At 42.2% G+C, this 26,962-nt stretch overlaps 1 protein-coding gene across 1 annotated transcript in view; it reads right to left on the bottom strand.

The window, feature by feature from the left end:
• Window positions 1-26,962, bottom strand: part of ELP3 (elongator acetyltransferase complex subunit 3) — a 118,829-nt gene that overhangs the window by 43,377 nt on the left and 48,490 nt on the right. Inside the window, exons 10-11 of the mRNA XM_019965833.2 lie at window positions 20,940-21,133; window positions 586-676 (exon numbers count right to left, since the gene is read on the bottom strand). Coding sequence (XP_019821392.1) covers window positions 586-676; window positions 20,940-21,133 — 285 coding nt within the window. The remainder of the gene's footprint in view (window positions 1-585; window positions 677-20,939; window positions 21,134-26,962) is intronic.

Below are 26,962 nucleotides of genomic sequence, written 5' to 3' on the forward strand. Positions count from 1 at the left end.
GCCTTTCCTCTTAGCAGCTCTGAGAAATAGCTCCTAGGGCACTGAGTTTTAAACCATATCGCGATTTCAAAATCATCTGCAGGTTCCTGGGCTCTTTGTATTTCCAGGGAAAGCAGAAAGGAGGTGCTTAGTAAATATTTCTGAAATAAAAAAGCAAACGAAAAGACACAGGGGCAAGGTGGGGCAAGGGAGAATGGTGTATCTGGACAATAACGTCGGTAATTATTTCAGCATGTCATCTTTGTTTCTTCAAAGGTCGTATTTATCTATAACCACTGGTCAAGAATCAAACACCCAGTATTTCAAAAGAAAAGAGGTTTTCTAAAAAAGGAGCTGAACACATAGTTGACAATTTCAGTAGGCAAGAGAAAACAACCATTAAATTGACAAACCCATACTCTTTTAGGAGAAAGCAGAGGGCTGCAGGGAGGGATGCAGATGGTGGAACCACTACTTCAGCTTCAGCGTGCTGTACAGAAAGAGGGGCTTCAATGCATGAAAGCTCTTTGACCCAACCTGTAAGTTTATCAGGTGATCGCATGTCTGAGAGTACTTTGATCTCTGCAGTTATGGTCAGGCTCTTACCTGTATTCCAAGGTCTTTCATTCTTGCAAATGCCAGCTCTCTCAAGTTTCCGTGCTCCACTCCTGAGCTGACTAACGGCATTGGAATATCTCTGCAGGAGAAAAACATCAGTTATTGCAAAATATAAGTCACTCTCTAAAACAGGAAGGCAGGGATATTTTTTACAAAAGGAGAACCACCCTTCCCCCCTCAAAAAACCCCTACAAAACAGACCAAGAAAACAGAGGCTGAATATTCTAACTGGAAAGCAGATTCACAGCTTTTCTACCTCCCAGTTTTTCCATCTATGAAATTATGATTTTCACCAATCACGTAAGGTTTTCTTAAGAAATACCTGATGAAATCACTTTAGAAGATTACTAAATACAAAACAAATATCCAGTAACCATTATAATGATTTTTGGCTGAAGAGACACCTGTACTAAACAGGAAACACAATTCTTGTTGTTGTTTTTATAAAATCCAATTTGTTTAAAAGAGAAGAAATAAAAATTATTAACACACTGATTTATAACTTATAGACACTTTCCTGTAGAGCTGCTGAATGACAAGTAACCAGGAAGCTTAAAAGCCTGGCCGAGATGACAACTGGTCTCAAAGAATATATCCCCACCACCCACTGCAACGTTTCCTAAAAATCTAAATTAGAAGTGACTCTTCCCTGGTGGTGCTAGCGGTAAAGAACCCGCCTGCCAATGCAAGAGACTCAGGAGACTCCGGTTCAATCCCTGGGTCAGGAAGATCCCCTGGAGGAGGAAATGGCAACCCACTCCAGTATTCTTGCCTGGAAAATTCTCTGGACATAGGAGCCTGAGTGCTATGGTCCATGGGGTTGCAGAGTTGGACATGACTGCATGACTGAGCACAACAACTTCATTAGAAGGGAATAAGAACTTGCTTAAAGATGAAGTAGATAAAATTTATTTCCTGGCATTAATACAGTGTTAAGTGCCAGGCACCAAGGAAACTTTGATCAAAAGTTGAAATTATGAGCTTCATTTTAGTAGCCCTCAACCTCCCTTCTAGAGAAAAACCAGTATCTTAACACAAAATAGCTAAAAAAAAAAAAATCTGAAGTAAGAATATGCTTAGGACAAGTCCCCAATTTGTTTTGTCTAATATTTGGTGGATTAGAAGACTTGAAGGATACACCAATTATCTTGTTTTCTCATTTTTGCTTTCGAATCAACTTGAGTCTTTTCCTTCTCTTCTCACTTATCCCTCCAAATGTTAAGAAAATACAATTAGCTAATTCACCATTTGATTCTAATACGATATTCCCCACTCATTCAAAAGTATCAAAAGCTAATCAATTAGCATTAAAAACTATACATTATAAATAGACTCTGGAAGCTACTATAAAGAAATGATAAACCAAAATTCTTTAAGAGAATGACATACCAGGGCATTCAAAGTGACATAAAAATATATACTTTAGAGTGATTAGTTAGTATCTATGGTTTACTTATACTTTTTAGTAAAATAAACTTTCTTCCTTTGGAACTGTAATTCCTTCCAACCAGTCCATCCTAAAGGAAATCAGTCCTGAATATTCATTGGAAGGACTGAAGCTGAAGATGAAACTCCAATACTTTGGCCACCTGATGTGAAGAGCTGACTCATTTGAAAAGACCCTGATGCTTGGAAAGATGGAAGGCAGGAGTAGAAGGGGATGACAGAGGATGAGATGGCTGGATGGCATCACCGACTCAATGGACCCGAGTTTGAGTACACTCCGGGAGTTGGTGATGGACAGGGAGGCCTGGCGTGCTGCAGTTCATGGGGTTGCAAAGAGTCAGATATGACTGAGTGACTGAACTGAAAACCAGATATATCTTAAATATTTATTTTTGTTTACACATCTATTTGGCTGCACTGGGTCTTAGTTGTAGCACGAGGGATCTTGAGCTGTGGCATGTGGGATCTAATTCCCTGACCAGGGGTAGAACCCGGACCCCTGCATTGGAAGCGCAGAGTCCTAGCAACTGGACCACCTGGGAAGCCCCCAGGTCCATCTTAAATCAGTAATCATATGAAACTGAAAGAAGGTGAGTGAAGCAAAAAGCAGGTTTTTTTTTTTCTTTTTTTGTGCTCATACCCCTAATAAGCGTAATAGAATTTATGATTCTATTTGCTTACACAGATAATTAGGGTATTCTTTTAGGTGACAGAGGAAAAAGCAGTTTATTTTATTTTAGGAAGGAATGTATAAAAAACTGTTTTAAGTTTTTTTACTATTTCATATTATATAAACCAAAGTTAAAATCTCCCAAATGCCTGTTTTAACCCTGAACCAGTCAATCCTAAACTAAATTAGTCCTGAATATTCATTGGAAGGACTGAGGCTGAAGCTGAAACTCCAATACTTTGGCCACCTGATGTGAAGAACTGACTTATTGGAAAAGACCCTGATTCTGGGAAAGACTGAAGGCAAGCAAAGAAGAGCGAGGCAGAGGATGAGGTGGTTGGGTAGCATCACCGACTCAATGGACATGAGTTTGTGCCAACTCCGGGAGATAGTGAAGGACAGGGAAACCTGGCGTGCTGCAGTCCATGAGGGGGCAAAGAGTTGGACACGACTTAGCGACTGAACAACATTCTATTAAATTACTCACAAATATATGTAGTTTCACAGCAAAGTAAAACACTGTTACATGTGATATGAAATTAATCTGATAATATCAACGGCAACCAGTTAGTACCCATTACATGAGATACATTTGACTCTTGTTATTCATTGCAGTGAAGTCTGATAATGTGCCATGAACACTGAATGAGCAAATATGGAAGCACTGCTCCTAAGCAAAACGGAGGGTTAGGTTCCTATCAGCTTTCAGTTCATTTTCTTCCACTGATCAACACATCACTTTGTTCTGTGTTTCTGTTCAAAGACACTTTATTTAACACAGAATTCATTCATTAACACTGTATATGGCCAACAGCACTATGATTCATGCTGTAATGAAGCTTATCTAACACATTTATTTTCTTTGTAAGACAAGAAGACAATCTTCTTGTGCTAAGGAACACTATGCATGAAAGAAAGAAAGTGAAGTCGCACAGTCGTGTCTGACTCTTTGCGACCCCATGGACTCTACCCTACCAGGCTCCTCCGTCCATGGGATTTTCCAAGCAAGAATACTGAAGTGGATTGCCATTTCCTTCTCCAGGAGATCTTCCCGACCCAACAATTGAACCCAGGTCTTGCGCATTGTAGGCAGATGCTTTACCGTCTGAGCCACCAGGGAAGTCTGGGACATTTTAAACAGTAAAATCAACAAAAAGCACAAAAACGTGAATAAGGTGTTAAGTAGATTGTTAAAGAATACCTGTTACAGTATGAGAGCTGACACAAGTACAAATATCATGCCAATATCCTGTTCCTCACTGACCCTCTGACCACCAGTCTAGCATCTGCTGATGACTCCTTCTACACCACCTGCCCTGCAACAGTCATCACTGGTGATTATTTCTACCATCTCTTCTGCGTTAGTTGAGCTTATATTTCAAGGAAGAATATTCCCTTCTCTAATTTACAAACTCATAGATTCCTATTTTATTCAACCAGTTGTAGTAGTCTGATATCAACATTATTTTGTTGCTTAAATTAGATGTGGCCAGTAGGCATGCACTTAGGCTGGCTTCTGGGTCCTTCTGACATATCTGCAACATTCTTTGAGTATTTCCTTACTTTCTGCAACAAAATGTTCCAGGTTTATCTTACATTTACCAACCCTAGAACTAGCCATTTACCCAAGCAGTCCTGCTTCCTTTCAGTGGAGCATGGTATTTAAAACCAAGATCTGGGCACTCACTGTGCTCATTATTACTGAGGTATCATTGCCTTTAGAGATGACTTTACACATGTACATAACCAGATGGTCAATACCAAAACTAGACTGACAATACTCTTTGCAGATGAAGATGGAGAAACTCTATACAGTCAACAAAAACAAGACCTGGAGCTGACTTTGGCTCAGATCATGAGCTCCTTATTGCAAACTTCAGGTTTAAATTGAAGAAAGTAGGGAAAACCACTAAGCCATTCAGGTCAGACCTAAATCAAACACCTTATGATTTTACAGTGGAGGTGACAAATATATTCAAGCAATTAGATCTGATAGGCAGGGCGCCTGAAGAACTCTGGACAGAGGTTCGTAACACTGCACAGAGGCAGTGACCAAACCCACCCCAAAGAAAAAGAAACGCAAGAAGGCAAAGTGGTTGTATGAGGAGGCCTTACAAATAGCTGAGAAGAGAAGTAAAAGGCAAGCAAGAAACAGAAAGATACATATCCAACTGAATGCAGAGTTCCAGAGAATAGCTAGCAGAGATAAGAAAGCCTTCTTAAGGAAATAATACAAAGAAATAGAGGAAAACAACAGAATGGGAAAGGCTAGAGAAAGACTTCAAGAAAATTGGAGCTATCAAGGCAACATTTCATGCAAAGATGGGCACAATAAGGACAGAAACAGTATGGACCTAATAGAAGCAGAAGATATTAAGAAGAGGTGACAAGAATACACAGGAGAACTATATGAAAAAAATCTTAATGACCCAGATAGCCACAATGGTGTGGCTAGATCACTCACCTAGAACCAGACATCCTGGAGTGTGAAGTCAACTGGGCCTTAGGAAGCATCACTATGAACAAAGCTAGTGGAGGTGATGGAATTCCAGCTGAGCTATTTCAAATCCTAAAAGGTGATGCTGTGAAAGTGCTGCACTCAATATGCCAGCAACTTTGGAAAACTCAGCAGTGGCCACAGGACCAGAAAACATCGGTTTTCATTCCAATCCTAAAGAAAGGCAATGCCAAAGAGTGTTCAAACTACTGCACAATTGCACTCATCTCACATGCTAGCAAAGTAATGCTCAAATTCTCCAAGCCAGGCTTCAACAGCACATGAAGAGAGAACTTCCAGATGTACAAGCTGGGTTTAGAAAAGGCAGAGGAACCACAGATCAAATTGCCAACATCTGTTGGATCATCAAAAAAGCAAGAGAGTTCCAGGAAAACATCTACTTCTGCTTTATTGACTATGCCAAAGCCTTTGACTGTGTGGATCACAACAAACTGTAGAAAATTCTGAAAGAGATGGGAATACCAGACCACCTTACCTGCCTCCTGAAAATCCTGTACGAAAGTCAAGAAGCAACAGTTAAAACAGGACATGGAACAACAGAGTGGTTCCAAACTGGGAAAGGAGTATGTGAAGGCTGTATACTGTCACCCTGCTTATTTAACTTCTAGGCAGAGTACAACATGCAAAATGCCAGGCTGGATGAATCACAAGCTGGAATCAAGACTGCCAGGAGAAATATCAATAACCTCAAAAATGCATGTGACAAGACCCTAATGGCAGAAGGCAAACAGGAACTAACGAGCCTCTTGATGAAGGTGAAAGAGAAGAGTGAAAAAACTGGCTTAAAGCTCAACATTGAGAAAACTAAGATCATGGCATCCAGTCCTATCACTTCATGGCAAATAGATGGGGAAAAAGAAACAGTGACAGAGTTTCTTTTACTGGGCTCCAACATCACTGCAGATGGTGACTGCAGCCATAAAATTAAAAGACACTTGCTCCTTGGAAGGAAAAGTATGACAAACCTAGACAGCATATTAAAAAACAGAGACATCACTTATGCCGACAAAGGTCTATATAGTCAAAGCTATGGTTTTTCCAGTAGTCATGTATGGATGTGAGAGTTGGACCATAAAGAAGGCTGAGAGCCAAAGAATTGATGCTTTCAAACTGTGGTGTTGGAGAAGCCTCTTGAAAGTCCCTTGGACTGCAAGGAGATCCAACCAGTCCATTCTGAAGGAGATCGGCCCTGGGATTTCTTTGGAAGAAATGATGCTAAAGCTGAAACTCCAGTACTTTGGCCACCTCATGCGAAGAGTTGACTCATTGGAAAAGACTCTGATGCTGGGAGGGATTGGGGGCAAGAGGAGAAGGGGACAACAGAAGATGAGATGGCTGGATGGCATCACTGACTCGATGGACGTGAGTCTGAGTGAACTCCGGGAGTTGGTGATGGACAGGGAGGCCTGGCGTGCTATGATTCATGGGGTTGCAAAGAGTCGGACACGACTGAGCGACTGATCTGATCTGATCTGATAGAAGGGAACACAGAATTACCAGCAGGGCTGGCTAATCATTTATGGGGCCCAGTGCAAAATGAGAACAGAGCGTCTCTTCTTAAAAAATCATTCATGATTTCAAGATAATGAGAACAGAGCATTAAGCCAAGTTAAAGACCCTTGAGACTACAAGGTTGCATATGCCTTGAAGCTGGGACTAGCTACCCCAAAGCACAAGTCAGTGCTAACCTGGTAACAAAAGACTTTACAAGGATTCTGACAGTTCATAAATGTCCTTACATTCATGTCCGTCCCTACAACACGCCACATGATGTTAATGGTCTTTGGCAGTGAAATGCCTGGAGTGTACCAGACGGGAGTTTTTCCTCATTACGGAATAGAAATGTGGCCATCTCCACTTTCAGAGATAATTTATTTTCACTGAAAATGAAGAGAGAAAGAGAGTTCTGTATACACTGAGCATCTTCTATGTGCAACACAGTAGATAAAGCAACCTGGAAGATATAAACAGACACTATTCCAGACTCCCAGGAGTTCAAAGCCCAGGTAAGATTATAGACCCTCGGACTTTGCTACATTCATCTAGGTGCAAGTTTCACTTATTTTTAGGTTTTTCAATATCAGTCTAGTTTCACTTTCTTGGCTTGAAGAGATACTCCATTCAGGAATATTCACTTTTCTATTTCAACAGGTAACCTGTCAAGCTTAGAGGTACTAATATTTGCAATTTGCTCATCAAAAGTCTTTCAAAGTGATGTCTAGAGCTTTTTTTGGTCTGAAGTTCCTCATACCTCAGAAACATCTTTTGGTTGCAAATTGGTATTCTATTCTAATGCTTCACAGTGATTTAAAAGTCACATCAAGGCAGACAGCTGTCAAATAGCCTGTGGGCAGCGGCAGTTTAATGTGGCTCCATCATGTGTCTGGAGAGAATTTTACATTTAATCATTGCCTCCACTCTTCCGTGCTGCAGTACAGAATGATTCATTGGGGTGCTACTTCATAAAAACACCCAGTTAGATGTTACTGACTCAACCGTCATAAAATTTAAAGTGTAAAATAGTTAAGAAAGAAAAAGGAGGGGTAGGTGGCGTGAGGAAATTGTAATTTTTTTTTTAAAAGACAAGTGTAAAACATTGTTTTTACTTGAAATATCTTCCTTCCCACTTTCCTTCCTTTGTTCGTTTCTTCTGATACCTGTCCAGAAAATCATTCCTAGAAACATTTTCTCCATGTATGAGTTTAGATTCACGAGTCAACACTAAGCAAATTGTCTGTAATTAGCAGAAGCTGACACGAGGTGAACCTACATAGGAATAAGCCAGATTTTCTAAAGGCACAGAACACAAAGACACACAATTTTCCTTTGCTATGATTTAAAACAAAAATAAACTAGAATTATTAAAATCCCCTGGATTAAACACCCTGGGAGGAGGCTTTTTCCTCTGCTAGTGGTTTCTTTACAGCAACATATAACCAACAGCTTCCAGGTGAGCAGAGTGAAGTGCTCAGCTGTACTTCTGGACCATACCGGTTTTCTACATTTTCACAACTATTTTAAGAGTTTAAAACCAAAGCTAGAAGAAACACTGCAGAGTGAAAACCCTGTGATTCTTTTCCCAAATCAGAAGGTTTCTCAGCCACTTCAGTTCAGTTCAGTTCAGTTGTTCAGTCGTGTCCGACTCTTTGCAACTCCATGAATCGCAGCACGCCAGGCCTCCCTGTCCATCACCATCTCCCGGAGTTCACTCAAACTCACGTCCATCGAGTCAGTGATGCCATCCAGCCACCTCATCCTCTGTCGTCCCCTTCTCCTCCTGCCCCCATCCCTCCCAGCATCAGAGTCTTTTCCAATGAGTCAACTCTTCGCATAAAGTGGCCAAAGTACTGGAGTTTCAGCTTTAGCATCATTCCTTCCAAAGAACACCCGGGGCTGATCTCCTTTAAAATGGACTGGCTGGATCTCCTTGCAGTCCAAGGGACTCTTAAGAGTCTTCTCCAACACCACAGTTCAAAAGCATCAATTATTTGGTGCTCAGCTTTCTTCACAGTCCAACTCTCACATCCATACATGACCACTGGAAAAACCATAGCCTTGACTTGACGAACCTTTGTTAACACCATCTAAACACTCAGCCTTCTCTTGTACACATTTGCATGTAACGCTTGAGTTACCCATAACACTTCCCTTAGCGCTTCTCTTTCAAAATTTGACCACTGAGACCTTGATACAAATTTCTTTCTGGAAGTCTGCTACTGCTGCTAAGTCACTTCAGTCGTGTCCGACTCTGTGCGACCCCACAGACGGCAGCCCACCAGGCTTCCCCGTCTCTGGGATTCTCCAGGCAGGAACACTGGAGTGGGTTCCATTTCAGACATATCGTATTCTAGCTGTATCTGAACATAACTTTAAAAATAGCAGTAAATGGAGTATAACATTTTCATGCAGAGATATGAAGCTGTTTTACCAAAACATAGCTACCAAATTGTTAAGTGTTAATATCAATAAACTCAGATATGCAGATGACACCACCCTTATGGCAGAAAGTGAAGAAGAACTAAAGAGCCTCTTGATGAAAGTGAAAGAGGAGAGTGAAAAAGTTGGCTTAAAGCTCAACATTCAGAAAACTAAGATCATGGCATCCAGTCCCACCCCTTCATGGCAAACAGATGGGGAAACAGTGCAAACAGTGTCAGACTTTTATTTTTGGGGGGGCTCCAAAATCACTGCAGATGGTGACTGCAGCCATGAAATTAAAAGACGCTTACTCCTTGGAAGGAAAGTTATGACCAACCTAGATAGCATATTCAAAAGCAGAGACATTACTTTGTCAACAAAGGTCCATCTAGTCAAGGCTATGGTTTTTCCAGTAGTCATGTATGGATGTGAGAGTTGGACTATAAAGAAAGCTGTGCACCGAAGAATTGATGCCTTTGAACTGTGGTGTTGGAGAAGACTCTTGAGAGTCCCTTGGACTGCAAGGAGATCCAGCCAGTCCACCCTAAAGGAAATCAGTCCTGGGTGTCCATTGGAAGGACTGATGTTGAAGCTGAAACTCCAATACTTTGGCCAACCTATGTGAAGAGCTGACTCATCTGAAAAGACCCTGATGCTGGGAAAGATTGAAGGCAGGAGGAGAAGGGGACGACAGAGGATGAGATGGCTGGATGGCATCACCGACTCAATGGACATGAGTTTGGGTAGACTCCCGCAGTTGGTGATGGACAGGGAGGCCTGGGGTGCTGCTGTTCATGGGGTCGCAAAGAGTCGGACATGACTGAGCGACTGAACTGAACTGTACTATGTGAACACGAACACAAGTTTGTTGGTTTCCTAGTCTTCATATCCGCCCAGGAAAGAGAAGACCATTCCAAGACCTTTGAAAGTTAAAATTTATCAAGTTTTCTTTTTGAGCTATCTCAATAAAAAGTACCATCTATCTTCTTTATGATCCAAATTTCATGATTGGCAAATTATATATAAACAGACAACTGATGTAAGAAGACACAGATAATAATCAGCTTCATGGGAGACATGTTAATCCTCACCAATAGCTCGGGAAATGCAAATTAAAATCCTAGGTAAATAAAATAAAAAATACAACCATTTAATTCTGTAGAGGTTGTGATAAAACCAGAAACCACATATTTACTCTAATATGATATAATTCCTTTGGAAAACCATATCAATATACATAGCAAAAAAGATAACACTCATTTATACGTTCCTTGTTCCAGAAAGTATGTTAAAAGGAATAGTAACAACAACGCTTAGATCCTTTGTTACAAGTAATCCTTCTCCTGGGTTCTACTACTCTAACAGGTTACTTCAACAGAAGTAAAAAGTTCTATGCACATGAATTTTAGATGGAGTAGAGGCCAAGATAATAATAATAAAAAAAGAGAGATGAAGAAACCAGGAAGCAACCTAAATGTCTAACATTAGGGAACAGTTTGCTGAATGAGACAAATTCAAATGCTAGATTACCAGGCTGCCATTAAAATGATAACTATGAAGATTTTTTAAGTCATTGGCAAGAAATAGAATTCAAAAAGCATTATTTGCCAGTGTATAAAATGTACCGCACAGACCCACTGTCTGTTAAATTGAGAGAACTCATTGTACTATCACACAAGACACTGAAATGGTGATGATCATAGTATAAAGAGAAGCATAAAATACTAGGAGTGATAGCAAGAATATGAAACCTGCCTCTTCCTATGAAGATTTACTCTGGGGGTAACCTCAGATATGCAGATGATACCACTCTAATGGCAGAAAGTCAAGAGAAACTAAAGAGCCTCTTGATGAGGGTGAAAAGAAGAATGAAAAAGCTGGCTTAAAACTCAACATTCAAAAAACTAAGATCATGGCATCTGGTTCCATTACTTCATGGCAAACAGATGGGGAAAAAGCAGAAGCAATGACAGATTTTCTTTTCTTGGGCTCCAAAATCACTGTGGACGGTGACTGCAGGCATGAAATTAAAGGACCTGCTCCCTGGAAGGAAAAGGATGACAAACCTAGACAGAGTATTAAAAAGCAGAGACATCACTTTGCTGACAAAAGTCTGTATAGTCAAAGCTATGGGTTTCCCATGAGTCATGTATGGATGTCAGAGTTGGATCATAAAGAAGGCTGAGTGCCAATCAATTGATGCCTTTGAACTGGGGTGCTGGAGAAGACTCTTGAAAGTCCCTTGGACAGCAAGGAGATCAAACTAGTCAATCCTAAAGGAAATCAACCCCAACATTCATTGGAAGGACTGATGCTGAAGCTGCAATACTTTGGCCACCTGATGCGAAGGGTGGCATATCTGGAAAAGACCCTGATGCTAAGAAAGACTGACGGCAAAAGAAGAGGGTGGCAGAGGATGAGATGGTTAGATAGCATCATGGACTCAATGGACATGAGTTTGAGTAAACTCTGGGAGATAGTGAAGGACTGGAAAGCCTGGCGCACTGCATTCCGTGGGGTCGCAAAGAGTTGGATTTGACTTGGCAACTGAACAACGATAACAAAATGTACTGCATCCCAATTATACAAAGAAAGTTTTAGAAAAATAATGTAAGCCTGTTCATACCACATATATTGAAAGTGATTTTTACAGTACCTTTATAAATGAAATATCATTCTGTTGATGTAAATATAGTTATATTGCAAGAAAAATTAAATACATGGCTGAAAATTGAGAAGAAAATATAAGTTCTGATAATTAGTACTATTCTATGAACTTTGTTGGGAAGAAGCATAAAAATCACATGATCAAAAAGGAATGTACTGGATCAATGACCAGTGATGCCACATTACACCCCACACCCCAGTACCACAAAGCCTGGTCAAGAATGTCAGTGACTATTGATAACAAAAAGCAAGTCAATATAAAGCAAACTTGAATCATATTATGCAGCACATACCAAGAAAATACGTCAATAAAATCGTTAAAAAACAAGTAGCAAGATATTGTAAACTTGAATGAATTCCACAGTTTATGTGTGTTAGTCGTGTCCAACTCTTTGCAACCCCACAGACTGTAGCCCACCAACGGATTCTCCAGGGAAGAATACTGGAAACTGTTGCTGTTCCCTTCTCCAGAGGATCTTCCAGGTCCAGGGATCGAACCCTGGTCTCCTGCATTGCAGGCAGATTCTTTACTGTTTGAGCTACAGGGAAGTCCACAGTGAGCTACACAAAAAACCAGAATTCTAATGGAAACGTGAAAAACAACATCATAGCTATATTAAACACACAAAAATGTAAAAATAAAATGACAAAGATTTTATCTTTATATTAAAAATACTAGAAAATAATCAACTTCAGAATTAGGAGGGAAGTTGCTATATAAGACAGGGAGCCCAGCCTGGCTCTCTGTGGGGGAGAGAGGCGATACATGTATAGCTATGGCTGATTCGTGGTGTTGTACGCCAGAAACCGACACAACAGTATAAAGCAACCTTCCTCCAAATCAAAAATAAATTAAAAAGTTAAGTAAATTATCAGTCCCAAAGCATGAAAATCTGACCACACAGCTAAACTCGAGATGACTCTCTACCAAAGGTCTTCACTGCTGGCAACTGAATCATCACTGTCTTCAAATAGAAACTGCCCAGAGATTCACTGAGGACATTACCAAGGTGGCATTTTTAAAGAGATTTTACTTCTTGTTTCACAGTAGTCTATCAGGTTTTAATTCACTCACACATTGGTAAGGTAATAAGAGTGTCACTTCAAAAGCTTAATCCTACACCCCCGAGTACTACGTGTTCCACATAAACCCTGTAAGCGATGTACTGATAGAGAAAGACAGTCTGGCCCCTAGGGTCAGAGCTGGGGGCGGGAAGCGGGTAGGGGCCTCTTCTACTGTTCGAGTCTCCAGAGAGCTGTAATGGGGTCGAGACAGGAGAACGGGGAACATGGGTGTTTCTTTAATCAGCTTCATGTTAGTCATGCATAATATCAAGACTTTCTCCTCCTATGCCCTTTTGCTTGTCTAAAATACATACTCTTAATTCTTTCTGTCATGACCCCTTTATAGTTTTACTGGAGAGATTATATTTGCTGCTCCTGTTTTCTCAAAGCCGTTATTTTTTCAGTTGATGGTAAGCCATGATAATGTCCCTCAGTGATATTTCATAAAACCTATAAAATTAAGCTTTTAATGTTATAGCAATGTCTTCATTGCTTGAGACTCACTGGTTACAGCACTAAGGAATTTAAAGATAAATACAGTGGGGAGGATGCAAACTCTTCATCTGATTTCCCATGCTATGCCTTGTTATTCTTGGCTAAAAAAAAAAAAAAGCAAACTGGTGACCATGGCTGGGAAATGTCTATTCTGTGATACCTGTTGCCTCGCTTGACTGCTGAGAAGTAGTGTACTCGTTTTTCTCTGGTGGCCCCAATCAGTTAAATGCAAAGGAAACTTTTCTTTTGCTGTTGTTAACACTACTTACTGCATCTCAAAGTCACAGAAAAATTCCCAAGTGCGGTACCAATAACTATATTCCTCAAGTATTTGAAAGTAAATTGGGAACAAGATGTCCCAATGGCCCCCCAGAATACTCTTAAGTATCTCCTACAGCAAGGATCTTCTTTTACGTAACCATAATACAACCACCAAAATCCAGAGACTGACAGCGGCACTTTACTACTGTCTAATCCTAGACTCCATCCCAACTTCCTGTGAGCCTCTGGTCCCAGCATTCCCATCAGCTGATCAAACGTGACTTTTTAAAAATTTGTGTTTCTATGTACGGTCTTGTGCTCTTTTTCTCAATAGATGGAGAGATGCTTCATTAACATTGAACTTATGCCTCAAAGTGGAGAAGGAAATGGCAACCCACTCCAGTGTTCTTGCCTGGAGAATCCCATGGACGGAGAAGCCTGGTGGGCTGCAGTCCATGGGGTCGCACAGAGTTGGACACAACTGAAGCGACTTAGCAGCATGCCTCAAATAGCTCATGTCTGAATGAAGCTAATCTGACATAGGTATTTTCTCCATAAGGCACAGTTACAGCCTTCTTGCATACAGGAACACTATACGACACTTCAGTATGATGTTTAGAGGCCATTTCAAACAGCCACCTCACCAACAAGCAGCCCAGAATTGCAAAAACCATGCCTGTTAAATAGACTGTGAAAAGGACATGTCCACACACACACACTGTATTTGTTATCATTTGTTACAATTATTTCTATATCTACCGGACAGGTTGAAAACCACAAATTGACACCAGTATCCCCTATTCCAGAACACCATGTGGTATATTCTAATTTTTTCCTTTTTCATATTTGTAGTTCCATTTTCAGGCTTCCCTGATGGCTCAATGGTAAAGAACCTGCCTGCCAAAGCAGGCTTGATCCCTGGGTTGGGAAGATCCTGTACAAAAGGGAATGGCGGTATGCTTGCCTGGAGAATCCCATGGACAGAGCAGCCTGGAGGGCTACAGTCCATGGGGTCACAAAGAGCTGGACATTATTTAGCAACTGCACAACAATGACAAATTCTCTTTTCAGATAACAAAAAGCCAGGCCCATTACCCTTAATACTGTCTACCTACTAGATCCACCTCCTGCATGTTACTGACCCTTTCTTTCTGTCCTCATCTCTGGATCCCCTGGACACACTCTCCTTGCCCTGCTGACAAATGGTGCCAAGGGCAGGCATCAGCAAGAATGTCCCCCCTCACACCTGGGCTGCTCCAGCCTGAACCCCGCAACTGACTCCTTCACAAGAACACCCTCCTCCCCGTGCTCTGGGTCCCATGGCTCCCTAGATCTCCATGAGGATGCCTGCATGGCTCAGTACCTCCTAATGTCTCTTAGACTGAATTGTTCCAGAAAGGTGAAAGAGAAGGAGGAGAATGCAAATAATTGTGATAACTGAATTTTCTCATCACTATCTCCTTAGTAATTTTTTTTTTAAAGAAATTGGTGTGTATTTATTTATTTATGGTTACATCATACAGCATGAAGGATCCTAGTTCCCTGATCAGGAACTGAACTTAGGATAATGGAGCATGGAGACTGGCATTGGGAGCACAGAGTCTTAACCACTGGACCACGAAGGAAGTCCTTCTCCTTTTTATTTTTAACTGTACTTAAAAAAAATAATAATAATCATTAAGCAATTTAGGTCCTTATGGTGGGCCAACAATTATAAAAATTTAAGAAATCAATATGTTGTGGCAGAAATGTATAACCATTCTTTGATGTTGTTCTTGTTTAGTTGCTCAGTCGGGTCCGACTCTTTGAGACCCCATGGACTGTAGCCCATCAGGCTCCTCTGTCCATGGGATTCTCCAGGCAAGGATACTGGAGTAGGCTGCCATTTCCTACTTCAGAGGATCTTCCCCAACCAGGGATCAAACCTGTGTCTCCTGCATTGGCAGGTGGATTCTTTACCACCGAGTCACCTAAGAAGCCCAAACACCCTTTGACCTTTAAGCAAATCCATTATTTTACATCCTTGATGATCTTCCCATAGTTGACAGTTCTGCTGTATGTTATGAGTAGCACAGTCTTTGTGCTCAGCAGAGTACTAGTCACAGGACAGCTGACAGGACATCCATTTGTTAATCCCATTTGGTCTTTTACTGGTAATATTAGAATCTGGGTGGTTTTGAGCAGGGTGGTGGAAATGTGCCTTAACAACCAGGAAATGCAGGAATGGCTTTGTCAGGATTGTAGTAAATAGGTAACTTTATGGCCTTTAACTTTATCTTCAGTGTTATGTTTCTAGTTAGAAAAAAAAAGGTGGGGGTGGAACTTCCCTGAGTGTCCGGTGGTTAGGGCTCCACTCTTCCACTACAGTATATCCATAAGATGGCAGAGTAGAAGGACGTGTGCTCATCTTCTCCTTCAAGAACTCCAAAATTACAACTCGCTGCTGAACAACCATTGACAGGACAATGTTGGATCCCACCAAAAAGAGATAATACCCCACATCCAAGGGCAAAGGAGAAGCCCCAGCAAGACGGCAGGAGGGGCAAAACTGCATTTAGAAACAAACCCCATACCCATCAGAGATGGTTCAAGGGCTCAAACAAAACCTTGTGTGCACCAGCAGGCCCCACAGAGACTGAGCCAGACCTGCCTGTGAGTGTTTAAGTGTCTCCTGAGGAAGTACAGGTCAGCAGTGGCCTGCCGCAGGGGCAGGGGCTCTGGGTGCAACAGACTTGGGTATGGCATAAGCCCTCTTGGAGGAGGTCACCATTAACCCCACCAAAGAGCCACCAGAACTTACACAGGACTGGGGAAACAGACTCTTAGAGGTCACAAACAGAACCTTGTGTGCACCAGGAGGCCCCACAGAGACTGAGCCAGACCTGCCTTTGAGTGTTTGAATGTCTCCTGTGGAGGTACAGGTCAGCAGTGGCCTGCCACAGGGGCAGGGGCTCTGGGTGCAGCAGACCTGGCTGTGGCATAAGCCCTCTTAGAGGAGGTCACCATTAACCCCACCATAGAGCTGCCAGAACTTACACAGGACTGGGGAAACAGACTCTTGGAGGGCACAAACAAAACCTTGTGCACACCAGGATCCAGGAGAAAGGAGCAGTGACCACAAGAGACTGACCCAGACTTGCCCGTTAAGAGTCCAGGAATCTCTGGCAGAGGCATGGGTCGGCCATGGCCTGCTGCAGGGTTGGGGGCACTGAGTGTAACAGTGCATCCAGGGGACCTTTTGAAGGAGGTCGCCATTATCTTCATTACCTCCACCATAGTTTGGCCTCAGGTCAAACAACAGGGAGGGAACACAGCTCCACCCATCAACAGAAAATTGGATTTAAGATTTACTGAGCATGGCCCATCAGAACAAGATCCAGTTTCCCCCTCAGTCAGTCTCTCCCATCAGGAAGCTTCCAAAGCCTTTATCCTTATTCATCAGAGGGCAGACAGACTGAAAACCACAATCACAGAAAACTAACCAAACTGATCACATAGCCCACAGCCTTGTCTAACTCATGCAACTAGGGCCACCTAAGACGGGACGGTCATGGTGGAGAGTTCTGACAAAACGTGGTCCACTGGAGAAGGGAATGGCAAACAACTTCAGCATTCTTGCCTTAAGAAGCCCATGAGCAGTATGAAAAGGCAAAAAGGTAGGACACTGAAAGATAAACTCCCAGGTCAGTAGGTGCCCAATATGCTACTGAAGAAGAAAGGAGAAATAACTCCAGAAAGAATTAAGAGATGGAGCCAAAGCAAAAACAACACCCAGTTGTGGATGTGACTGGTGATGGAAGTAAAATCTGATGCTGTAAAGAACAATATTGCATAGGAACCTGGAACGTTAGGTCCATGAATCAAGGTAAATTGGAAGTGGTCAAACAGGAGATGGCAAGAGTAAACATCAACACTTTAGGAATCAGTGAACTAAAATGGACTGGAATGGGTGAATTTAATTCAGATGATCATTATATCTACTACTGTGGGCAAGAATCCATTAGAAGAAATGGAGTAGCCCTCATAGTCAACAAGAGAGTCCGAAATGCAGTACTTGGATGCAATCTCAAAAATAACAGAATGATCTCTGTTCGTTTCCAAGACAAACCATTCAATATCACAGTAATCCAAGTCTATGCCCCAACCAGTAATGCTGAAGAAGCTGAAGTTGAACGGTACTATGAAGACCTACAAGAACTTTTAGAACTAACACCCAAAAAAGATGTCTTTTTCATTATAGGGGACTGGAATGCAAAAGTAGGAAGTCAAGAAACACCTGGAATAACAGGCAAATTTGGCCTTGGAATACAAAATGAAGCAAGGCAAAGACTGAGTTTTGCCAAGAGAACGCACTGGTCATAGCAAATACTCTCTTCCAACAACACAAGAGAAGACTCTACAAATGGAAATCACCCGATGGGCAATACCAAAATCAGACTGATTATATTCGTTGCAGCCAAAGATGGAGAAGCTCTATACAATCAGCAAAAACAAGACTGGGAGCTGACTGTTTTAGCTCATGAACTCCTTATCACCAAATTCAGACTTAAATTGAAGAACACAGAGAAAACCACTGGACCATTCAGGTATGATCTTAAATCAAATCCCTTATGATTATACAGTGGAAGTAACAAACAGATTTAAGGGATTAGATCTGATAGACAGAGTGCCTGAAGAACTATGGACAGAGGTTTGTGACACTGTACTGGAGGCAGTGATCAAGACTATTCCCAAGCAAAAGAAATGCAAAAAGGCAAACTGGTTGTCTGAGGAGGCCTTACACATAGCTGAGTAGAGAAGAGAAGTGGAAGGCAAAGGAGAAAAGGAAAGATATACCCAATTGAATGCAGAGTTCCAAAATAGCAAGGAGAGATAAGACAGTCTTCCTCAGTGATCAATGCAAAGAAATAGAAGAAAACAATAGAATGGGGAAAGATTAGAGATCTCTTCAAGAAAATTAGAGCTACCAAGGGAAGATTTCATGCAAAGATGGGCACAATAAAGGACAGAAATGGTATGGACCTAACAGAAGCAGAAGATATAAAGAAGCATACACAGAAGAAATATACAAAAAAGATCTTCATGACCCAGATAAGCACAATGGTATGATCACTCACCTAGAGCCAGACATCCTAGAAAGTGAAGTTAAATGGGCCTTAGGAAGCATCACTATGAACAAAGCTAGTGGAGGTGATGGAATTCCAGTTGAGCTATTTCAAATCCTAAAAGATGATGCTGTGAAAGTGCTGCACTCAATATGCCAGCAACTTTGGAAAACTCAGCAGTGGCCACAGGACTGGGAAAGGTAAATTTTCATTCCAATCCCAAAGAAGGGCAATGCCAAAGAACGTTCAAATTATTGCACAATTGCACTCATCTCACACGCTAGTAAAGTAATGCTCAAAATTCTCCAAGCCAGGCTTCAATAGTACATGAACTGGGAACTTCCAGATGTTCAAGCTGGATTTAGAAAAGGCAGAGGAACCAGAGATCAATTGCCAACATTTGCTGGATCATTGAAAAAGCAAGAGAGTTTCAGAAAAACATCTACTCCTGCTTCATTGACCATGTTAAAGATTTGACTACGTGGATCACAACAAACTGTGGAAAATTCTGAAAGAGATGGGAATACCAGACCACCTTACCTGCCTCTTGAGAAATCTGTATGCAGGAAAAGAAGTAACAGTTAGAACTGGACATGGAACAACAGACTGTTTCCAAATCGGGAAAGGAGTATGTGAAGGCTATATATTGTCATCCAGCTTATTTAACTTATATGTAGAGTACATCATGCAAAATGCCAGGCTGGATGAAGCACAAGCTGGAATCAAGGTTGCCGGGAGAAATATCAATAATTTCAGATATGCAGATGACACCACCCTTATGGCAAAAAGCAAAGAAGAACTAAAGAGCCTCTTGATGAAAGTAAAAGAGGAGAGTGAAAAAGCTGGCTTAAAACTCAACATTCAGAAAACTAAGATGATGGCAACTGGTCCCATCACTTCATGACAAATAGATGAGGAAACAATGGAAAGAGTGATAGACTTTATATTTCGGGGCTCCCAAATCACTGCAGATGGTGACTGTAGCCATGAAATTAAAAGATGCTTGCTCCTTGGAAGGAAAGCTATGACCCATCTAGACAGCATATTAAAAAGCAGAGACATTACTTTGCCAACAAAGGTCTGTCTAGTCAAGGTTATGGTTCTTCCAGTAGTCATGTATGGAGCTGGACTATAAAGAAAGCTGAGTGCCGAAGAATTGATGCTTTTGAACTGTGGTGTTGGAGAAGACTCTCGAGAGTCCCTTGGACTACAAGGAGATCCAGCCAGTCCACCCTAAAGGAAATCAGTCCTGAATATTCATTGGAAAGACTGATGTTGAAGCTGAAACTCCAATACTTTGGCCACCTGATGCGAAGAACTGACTCACAGGAAAAGACCCTGATCCTGGGAAAGATTGAAGGCGGGAGGAGAAGGGGACGACAGAGGATGAGATGGTTGGACTGCGTCACCTACTCAATGGACATGAGTGTGAACAAGCTCTAGCAGTTAGTGATGGGTAGGGAGGCCTGGTGTGCTGCAGTCCACGGGGTCGCAAAGAGTTGGACACGACTGAGCGACTCCACTGAACTAAAGTTCCAGTGCAGGGGACATGGTTCTGATCCCTGATCAGGGAACTAAAATTCCGCGTGCCTCAGCACAGACAAGGGAAAAAAAACAAAACCATGATTATAAACGAGATCTCCGATTCTCTATCCTAGGAAAAACTGTTCAGGTGATTTCCTTCATGCCAACAGGAACAGGTCACTCTTTCTCCATAGTTACATTAATATCAGTGAAGAATGCCTGTTGCTACTCTCTCAGGGGCTCTAGAACAGGGATAACACACACATGGTCAGTGCGTCCTCTCACACTCAGTATAGGATCTGGGTTGGAGCAGATCCGGAAGAGGAAACACTGATTGAGATCACAGGCTCCTGCAACCCAACACCACACTGCTGACCATCACCCTCCACCCATCTCCTGGCTCATGAATGAGTGGAGGAATGAACACATGGATACAGATGACACTAGCAAAGCAGCTTGCACACCTGTCTTATCCCCAACCCCTCTATATACAGAGAGCATTCCTGATGTCCCATTTGTTCCCAGACCCTCTGTCTACAGACAGCATTCCTGGTGTCCCATTTGTAATGAAAAAAAATTCAAACCCATCAATTTTCAATGACACTGTTCTCATTAGACACTGGATAGACAGACTTGTCAGTAATGACTGCGGGCATGAAAGATAACACACTACCTCTGCACGCGGTACACTCGAGTCCACGGGGGCACGAGGGCCAGGATCCGGGCCACCAACTCGATCAGGTCGCTGGGGGAATAACTCTTGTATCTTCCTGACTTCCACAGCTCATAGAGCCCTGTCCCACGAATCACCAGGGTAGGGTAGAGTTTCAAACCGTCAGGACGGAAAGCTGGGTTCTCGAAAAACTCCTGTGGAGAGGGAAGATGAGCTCCATTAGTTACATGGAGATTACCCACGGTGAAGTTTCCATCCTGGGCCGACTTCTCTCACACACCTGCCTGGTCCCTAGACTACTTTCCATCAAGCGTGGGGAAACAGAACAGAAACTCACTGTTTTTACAGTCTCACGGGAGCAAGACACTTGGGTGCTGGGTGCCCAAGCCCTGGCTGACCCAGCTCCTGGCCACTGCTGCGGGGTCATCACTTGCCAGCCTCCCAACCTTGCCTTCCTGCCGTGGCAAAGGCAATTTCCTCTGCCTGGAAATCTTATCAGGTTTTCTTCATCTAGCTCACCTTTAGGTCTCAGCTCGAATGCCAATTCTTCAACGAGGTCTTACTGACCTTCAAATACAAGTTGCTTCACTTAAATTTTTTTTTTGGCGGGGGGGAATTCTGTATTATTGCTTTCTTAACATCATCACACTGAAGATTCATCTGATGCCTGCCTTTACCTCCAGACCACAATCTCCTTTAATAATGAAGTATACTTAAAAGTGACTTTTAAAAGTGACGTAGATCATTATCTGGGCTGCAAAACCTAGTGTTTCCTGTGTGGCCCTCTGCAGAGAAAGTATGCCGACCCCTGGGTATGACTGTGTTGCTCTCAGGCCAGCGGGCACCGTTCCTAACCCAGAAGACACACACAGTCCATTTGTCACCTGGATGCTGAGCAGTACAGCTAATTCATCTCTTTTGACACAGTCATTTCCTGCATTGTATCACCTCAGCTGGCTTATTTCTTTACTTGGGATGAAGCAAGGAGACATCAAGCCTTCTCCTTTCTATGATTTTGCACTGCAAATCTGCTCTTATCTAGATTCCACTTGACATGTGATGGAGGAATTAAAGTGGATTCATATAGTTCCCTCTCACCCCGACCTGGCATTAGTGTCTAAATGGCCAGAGTACTGTATCTTGTGAATGGAGTAAATGCTTTCTATCTTGTGCTATTATTACTCCAGAGCTTCCCATTGTGTAACTTGCTTTCCAAAGAGATATAACTACTGAGTTTTCGATCTCTCTCATTGATTCCTATTATCATCTTAAATGCTGTAATCTTTGTGCACCATTGGCTCTGAGGGACAGTCTGCTGTAACTGCGTGTAATTTTCCCTGTAACATTTCTATTTTAAAGAGTCATCCAGTCTTTAATAAATATTCTATAGCCATCCACAAAAAGTATGTATGCAAGTCACTCTCCACCTAGTCTGCATCCATACGGGGAACATAGGATTTCAGCAAAGTACTTCTGGCTACTTGCATAATAAATTTAGGAGATATAAGGGCTGATATAATCCTTTCATAAGAATGATGATAGATGGAATGGGCGCAGGATTTCTGGTAAACACAGAGAATTGAAATATGTGTTTCTTTCCTTTCCTTCCAAAATCACACTAAAATAACAGGAAATAATTTTTTTTAAAGCATAAACTCGGAGGAACAAAGGGAACATCAGACGAGAGAGGAGGAGGAGTAAGTGATGGCAGTAATTTCTGGAAGACAGAAAATGGAAGACTGGGAAATGACTGCAAATGAAGAAAACTGCAAACAAACCATCTGCAAAGGAGGGTACGGAGGAAAGGGCAGCTCAGCCACATGAGAGTCCTAGGAAGGCACGTACATCAGAAACCGCACGCATCAGGCAGGAGGGAAGATGGCACTGGATCAAAGTCTTTTCACAGATTTATCTCTAATTCCCCTAAGTTCTGAGTCCTTCTACAGGCAGTCACCTGTAGAAGGTGACATTTTTAAGGTGCCCGTTTGTTCCCTGGAGAAACTAGAAAGCTGCTGGACTCTGAGATGGCAGGTGCAAAGGAAGATGTGAGTGAGGATCAGAGCTTGAAAACAAGGAGATTAAGTGAAAGCCAGCATGGTAAATGGTGGGCCCCACCCTGCTCCCTGGACACCAGTAACCAGTTTGCTGTGACCTAGACACATATCCCCCACAGCCCCCAAGAGCAAGCTGGAGAGTTTGTCTCTGGATTAAATAAATGGTCCTAAATAAGAGTTCAGGGTACTGACATTTGGGAATCCCCTAAAGAAAGGAAGGCTGATTACTGTGAGGTATACCATCAACAAGCCACAAAGAGTTTGTGATCTGGTTTTTCAGCTCCTCATCTTTAAGGCATGACCATTTGGCTAACGATTACCAGATACTTGGGGGGAAGTCTAAAACAGGAAAGGCAGACCAAACAAAAAGAAACAGAGGAACTTGGAGCAAACAGAGGCATTGCATGAAGGAAAAATAAACCTTAAAAAAACAAACTGTAATTCCTTTAGAGAGAGAAGATCTAGTACATCCATAAAGGGCTTCCTAGGTGGCAAAGAACTTGCCAATGTAGGAGATGCAAGAGACGTGGGTTTGTTTGATCCCTGGGTCAGGAAGATCCCCTAGAGAAGGAAATGAAAACTCACTCCAGTACTTTTGCCTGGAAAATTCCATGAACAGAGGAGCCTGGAGTGTTGCAGTCCAGGGGGCCACAAAGAGTTGGACATGATTGAGCGCGCGCGCGTGCGCGTGCACACACACACACACACACACACAAAACAAGAGGATGCTAGAGAACTGAATGTAAGAAAGAACTCTTGGAAATTAAAACTATAACAAAAACATCTAATAGAAAAGTTGAAAGATAAAGTGAGAAAATAATAAGAAAGCAGGAAAAAAAAAGACAAAAGCAGAAAAGATAAGAATATCAGATAATCAACCTGGGAGATCCAACATTTCTAATATGAGTTTTAGAAACAGAACACAGAAAATGAAACAGGAAAAAGTATCCCATAGTACAAAGAAATTTCTCAGAAGAGTTGATCAAAATATAGCATGATTAATTAAAAAAAACTCTCTTAAGATACACCACTGTGATACATCACTTTCTCCAGAGTGAAAAAACCCAGGTTATATATATAGTAGTTTTTAAGGAATAAGGAATACAGTATTAGGAATAAGAATGACAGTATGCTTCTTAGCAGCACTAGAAGAGCTACAAGACAATGGCATAATGTTTTAAAAAAGAAAAAAAGGAGGGAAAATGGCTTTATAGGATTCTGTTAAGTGTGAAGGTGGAAGACAGAAGAGACATTCTTGCACATGTAAAAGGTTTGCTTTCCATGATAAATCCTTTCTTAGGAAGCTGCTGGAGCATGTGTTTTAGTAAAGGAAGTGTTGAAGTGTGAAGTGTTAGTGTTAGTTGTGTCTGCCTCTTTGCAACCCCATGAACTATAGCCCTCCAGGCTCCTCTGTCCATGGGGATTCTTCAGGCAAGAATACTGGAGAGGGTTGCCATTTTCTCCTCCAGGGCATCTTCCCAACCCAGGGATCAAACCCGGGTCTCCCGCATTACAGGCAGATTCTTTATCATCTGAGCCATCAGGGAAGCCCAAGTAAACCAATAAAAGTAAAGGAATAAACCAATAAAAAGATTAATTTGGTTTCCAAAACAAAGGTTCTGACTGTAGAGAGTCAGAAGAGGAGCCCTAAGGAAGACACCTGTGAACTAGACAGAGAATTGCCAGTCCAGGTTGGAGCTGGAAGATTAAATGTCCAAGAGTTATATTTTGAGTCTAAAAATGGAACTTAGAGTATCTGACAGGGTTGGCCAGTGACAGAGGGGCTTTAACACTGAACAGGCACATTTGAAGGTTACAGAACTTGGAGAACTAATAAGCAAGAAAAAAAAAGAGATGATTTTATAGTTAACTGGAAGAAAAACAAAAAGTTACTTAAGAAAAGAACGTAAGTATGATATATTGGCTTCCCCAATGGCTCGGTGAGTAAAGAATCCATCTGCAATGCAGGAGACACAGGAGATGCTTTTGAACTGTGGTGCTGGAGAAGACACCTGAGAGTCCCATGGACAGCAAGGGGATCAAACTGGTCAATCCTAAAGGAATATTCACTGGAAGCACTGATGCTGAAGCTGACAATACTTGGACCACCTGGAAGGTCTGATGCTAAAGCTGAAGCTCCAATACTTTGGCCACCTGATGTGAGGTGCGAATTCATTGGAAAAGACCCTGATGCTGGCAAAGACTGAGGGCAGGAGGAGAAGGGGATGACAGAGGATGAGATGGTTGGATGGCATCACCGACTCAGTGGACATGAGTTTGAGCAAGCTCCAGGAGTTGGTGATGGACAGGGAAGCATGGTGTGCTATAGACCACGGGGTCGCAAAGAGTCAGACACAACCGAGCGACTTTCTCTCTACTGATGCTCAGGAAAAAGCAATCCAAACACGGAAGAAGGAAACATAGTGGTAAATATTAGAAGCCCCGCCCCCACCACTAGGCTACAACAGTTGAAAGTGGCAGAGGACTACTGCATTTCGATATGACCCCCTTAGGAGGTACTGGATTCTCAAGTACTATTTAATAACAGCTTATTAATTCCACTTATTTTATAAACTTAAAAATTAATAAACATCATTCTGCTGGTGATGTGAATGATACATTAGACGGAACATGGCTGGTGGCCCTGTGACTTAGATAAGAAGCTGTCTGCCTTTGCAGGGAGTTGACGAAAGCATGAAGCTGTGGTGGTGGGGGTGAAGAGGAGGGGACAGCTTTAAAAGATATTCAGAGGGAGTAACAGACAGGACCTCCTGTTGGATCAGACCCAGAGTCCAGGGAACAGTAAGAGGAGCAGCAGCAGCAAAGATGTATGAGCACTCGCTCTGTGCCAGGCATTTTTCTAACTATGCATTATCTCTGCCCATCTTCACAGCCACCCCATTTTAAAGATGAGGAAACTGAGGAACAAAGAAGTTCAAACAGTTTGCTACCAAGTGGCGGGGCCAGGATTCAAGCTCACCCCAGTCTGGCTCTGGAGTCCAAATATTTTCTACTTCCTCCTGAATGATTCCTAAATGTCTAGCTTGGGAGAGTATGTGGATGGCGGGGCCACAAATAGTACAGGAAACGGAAGAGGAGGAGACCACTGGGGAATGGAGAAGTATGTCCATATTGGATACATTACGTCTGAAGTGCGGGTAAGGCCTCTGGTGCCTGTTGAAGAGTGTTCAGCAATTGGACTTAAGAGCTGAGGCTTAAGACTGCAGAGAAAATGAGATTCGTTGAAGTGTAAGTGGTAAAATCAGGACAACAGAAGCAAGACACATATATAGAGAGAAGAGCAAAAGACAGAAGCCACATTTATGCAGTGAGGAGAAAAAGAAGATCTAGCAGAAAAGAAATAGTCCTAGAGGTAAAAAGGGAAGCAGGAGGCAGCAGAGTCACAAAAGCCAGGGAAGTGAGAATTTAAGACTGGAGATAGTCCCGTGGGATCTACCTTCCCCGACCAGGGATCTAACTTTCATTCCTTGCACCGGGAGGTGGATTCTTAACCACTGGACCACCAGGGAAATCCCTGGAGATAGTCTCTAACAACAACAAATGCTAAGGTTGGATAAAATGTCAGCAGAGAAGTAGCCTTTGGATTTGGAGATTAGCAAGTACATCACAATGTTTGAGGGCAGACTGTGTGTATGTGTGTGTCTGTGTTGGCAGCGGAGGACCTGCCAAACTATAACTTGATCACTTGGTTTTTGGGAAAAAAGCTCAGTGGGGGTGCGGGCAACTCCTGAGAGTCAAAAAGGTGGGCAAACATGGATGGACTTTGAAAGACTTCCCATGATTGACAGAAGGTTCTGGAGATAATTTTTCCTCAAGAGAAACCAACACTTTTTTAGCTACACTTAGCTGAAATGCTAAGCATTTTCAGCACCCTGAGCTTGCATATCCAAAAGCAGTCTAATTTTAAAAGAATAAAAGACCGAAACAGCAAAAAGTCATTATGAGTAA

This window comes from Bos indicus, chromosome 8 (genome assembly GCF_029378745.1).
Source record: "Bos indicus isolate NIAB-ARS_2022 breed Sahiwal x Tharparkar chromosome 8, NIAB-ARS_B.indTharparkar_mat_pri_1.0, whole genome shotgun sequence".
Taxonomy (NCBI): Eukaryota; Metazoa; Chordata; class Mammalia; order Artiodactyla; family Bovidae; genus Bos; species Bos indicus.